General features: G+C 52.2%; 1 protein-coding gene across 1 annotated transcript in view; it reads left to right on the top strand.

Annotated features, from left to right (window-relative positions):
• Positions 1–965: 965 nt before the first annotated feature.
• Sdad1 (SDA1 domain containing 1) overlaps positions 966–3,646 on the top strand; it is a 24,619-nt gene continuing 21,938 nt past the window's right edge. Inside the window, exon 1 of the mRNA XM_021210588.2 lies at positions 966–1,151. Within this exon, the coding sequence (XP_021066247.1) occupies positions 1,062–1,151 (90 nt within the window). The 5' untranslated portion in view covers positions 966–1,061. The remainder of the gene's footprint in view (positions 1,152–3,646) is intronic.

The following is a 3,646-nucleotide window of genomic DNA, read 5'->3' as shown; positions in this document are numbered from 1 at the left end:
ACCTGCTGAGGGCACACATTTCTCAGGAGCTGGACATAACTATAGATGGTTGAGAGCCACCCGTGTGTTGCAAACTGAGTCTGGGTCCCTACAGCAGTACCAGATCTTAGTTGCTAAGCCATCTCTAGCCCCCTAATCCTCATCTTATAATACAGGGTCTCATGTATCCCAGGCTTCTCTCAAGTTCCCTATGTAACTGAGGATGACCTTGAAGTCTCAGCCCTCCTGCCTCCTCTTCCCTAAGTCTGAGAGTTGCAGGCACGAGCCAACACATGCAGTTTCTGGGGAGCTGGAGAAGAAACCTAGGGTCTCCTATGAGATAGGACACCTGAACCAGTTCCCAGGCCCCCACTTAATGTCTGCTGGTTTTCTTGAGACAGAGTAAGCCTCAGGCTTGCCCCAAACATATATAATCCTCCTGCCTCAGCTTTCTGAGTACAGCGATTAATTACAGTTGTGTGCTGCCATACCTGAGTCCCTTATTAATCCTCATTTATTTGGGCCACCATAAGAATGCTGAGATAGATGGCGATCTGGGAGGAATTGGCGGAGGAAAAAGAAGGTGATCAAATATATTGTATAAAAATTGTTTTCAATGGAAAAGTATGTTGAGATAGTGAAACCTGCTCAAGAGTTTGGTGATAGAGCCGGGCGTGGTGGCGCACGCCTTTAATCCCAGCACTCGGGAGGCAGAGGCAGGCAGATTTCTGAGTTCGAGGCCAGCCTGGTCTACAAAGTGAGTTCCAGGACAGCCAGGGCTACACAGAGAAACCCTGTCTCGAGGGAAAAAAAGAAAAGAAAAAGAAAAAAAAAAAGAGTTTGGTGATAGTAGCGCAGTAGCGGCAGATAGCTTGCAGACTCCTACAAAGCGTTGCAGCCGGGTGGTGAAGTTTGATCCTCTGAGCGTTCCGTAGCTCGGTTTGGCAAGCGGCGTGTCCCGCGTGCCGTTTCCGGTTACCCTGGGACCCACGAGTCTAAGCCGCCGCGGGGCCCGGGCTGCGACTGACGGAAGCCGACGTTTTCCAAGCACTGCTCGCCAGGGGAGCCCGTCTACAGCCACCATGTCCGGCAGGAACAACAACAAGCTGCCCAGCAACCTGCCGCAGTTACAGAACCTGATCAAGCGGGACCCGCCGGCCTACGTGGAGGAGGTGGGACCGGGATCCGGCTCCCCGGGACGTCCCGGTGTGCTTCCGGGAGCCTGGGGGGGGAGACAGACGGGGACGGGGATGGAGAGACCGGGGACGGGGAATGGAGAGACCGGGGACGGGGGAATGGAGAGACCGGGGACGGGGATGGAGAGACTGGGGACAGAGAGACCGGGGACGGGGGAATGGAGAGACCGGGGACGGGGGATGGAGAGACCGGGGACGGGGGATGGAGAGACTGGGGACAGAGAGACCGGGGACGGGGGGCGGAGAGACCGGGGTCGGGGATGGAGAGACCGGGGACGGGGGATGCAGACCCCACCAACACTGAAACACACCCTAACACCTGCTGCCTCCGGGTTTCTCCGCCCGCCTCGCCGACGTGGACGGATGAAGAGGCTGCGCCCCGCTGTCGGCAGCCTCGGAGCAAAACCTCTAGTTAGCCCCTAACCTCGGATGAGTCCGTCGTGTGTTAAACGTACTTTCCACAGACGGCCGCTCCCGAGTGCCCCAGGCTCTGTCAAGAAGAGCAAGGAGTTCTCAGATGGCAGGGCCACCCCACAGTCAGGAGTTTAGAAGATGTTGTTCAACGGCATTTGTATTTATGTTGAGAGTTGTCAGTTCAGTCCATTAGTCTGTTTATTGATTGGAAGATGTGTTTTGCCGTTTATACGGTTCTTGACGCATTCTGCCTGCTAGCCTCCTGTCCGAGAGATAGCGGCGAAGCTTTCCTGCCGTTCTGGGGCTGTCTTCACTGACCTGACCCTGCTTTCTTTTTCATCACAGACCCCCCCCCCCATTTCTCCGTCCTTTTTTCCTTGTACTGTTGGAGTCCTCTCAGCAGCTGCTTGAGACCATTTGTTTTACAGCTGACCCAAAGCTCTGCTTCTATTTCTGACCTGCTGTGAAACCAAGGAAGGTTCAGTAACAACCTTTGTATTTTAGTATTCAAGAAAGGTAATAACAGACACACACACACACTGCACGGGCTGTATGTCAGGTAAGACAGATAATGGAGCCATGTCGTCTTTTGGACCCTGGTTCTTAGGAGGACAGTACCTGTGTAAGGTGAGGCTAGGTGAGGATGTTAGAATAGATGGCTGCAGACTGTTGTGGGCAGGGAAACCTTTCCTGCAGTGGTGGTATTGGGCTCGGCAGGTCAAAGCGGTCCAGGCAGGAGAACAGGACTCACAGAAGCTATCGTGGAAATAAATGAGGCAGGAACGTTGTCACTTAAGTGTAGTGTGGGAAATGCAGCAGGGTCAGAGCCTTTTTGATAGTGGTAAGCGGTTAGGTTTTACTTCGGTGTTTCTAGGAGCAGCCCCCAGTACCAAATATAGACAGTTCTTAGGGGTTTTTTCCCTGACAAGAAGAAAGGGAAATGGAGTTTCTCCCAAGATGGTGTAAGTCATAGCACCCCATGGCCTGCTGATAGGGCAGTGATTGAGGCAGGACTCAGAGCCAAGTGGGACAGTCGTGGAGAAGAGGATGAACTCTTTCTGGAAGGTGACCAGTGTTAGTAAGGAACAAAGAGGGTACATATTGACCAACTCCACCATGGGCAAGGAAGTGATGTGGCAGTGCTCACAGTGGAGGATCCAAGACTTGGATGCCCTGGCGGTCACCCACAGAACCACTTTGGGGTACTGGTGTGAAGGTCAGGATGAGAAGGAGGAGGGAGTGTCTGGGGTTTAGGGTGTTTGTGACAAATGTACATCAGGGGCAGAGTGTGGTATGTCCTGCCCATCTCAAGCCGACCTGTGGCCGTGAGTCTGGAACTCGTCTGTGAGTGTGGCAGTGAAGGAATCAGGGGTAGGAACATGAAGAGTTTGGGGCCTCCCCACTCCTGTGGTGTTGGCCCTTTATATTTTGATAAACCTTCAAAAAAGGCTGAGGATTAAGGAATACTTGGTGTGTGTGTGAGTGGTTGTTGACACACTATGGTAAGCTGGGGTGTAGCTGAGCAGTGGAACACTTCTCTCACATACCTGAGCACCCCGAGTTCCATTCCTAGCCCCACAAAAGCAGTGAAACCTATGGAAGGATAATAGCTATGGGGCATGGGGTGGGCTTGACTTCATTTACAGTTACAGTGGTTAAGTAGAACTGGGGTCATATATATCAAAAGCTTAGCACAAACCAAGTGCTTAGAGAGTGTGCTATAGCCTTATACATACTCCATGTGTCTATTACCCTTGGCTTTGTTGTTGTTTAGACTTGAGGTGGGGGGGGGAGGTGGGCCGAGGTTGGTGTGTCACTGGCTTTCTGTGGGCACTGGCACTCACACAGCCATTGGTAGCCCTGGCTTTAGTTCTTTTCTTTTTTTCTTTTTTCCCCACTTTTAAAAGAATGTGTATGTGTGTCTTGCCAGCACTGTGTTCTGTGTGTATGTGTGTCTTGCCAGCACTGTGTTCTGTGTGTATGTGTGTCTTGCCTGCACTGTGTTCTGTGTGTATGTGTGTCTTGCCTGCACTGTGTTCTGTGTGTATGTGTGTCTT

This window comes from Mus pahari, chromosome 13 (assembly GCF_900095145.1).
Source record: "Mus pahari chromosome 13, PAHARI_EIJ_v1.1, whole genome shotgun sequence".
In the NCBI taxonomy this organism is placed as follows: Eukaryota; Metazoa; Chordata; class Mammalia; order Rodentia; family Muridae; genus Mus; species Mus pahari.
Note: the sequence above shows the minus strand (reverse complement) of the source record. Positions and strands in the feature narration are given on the sequence as shown.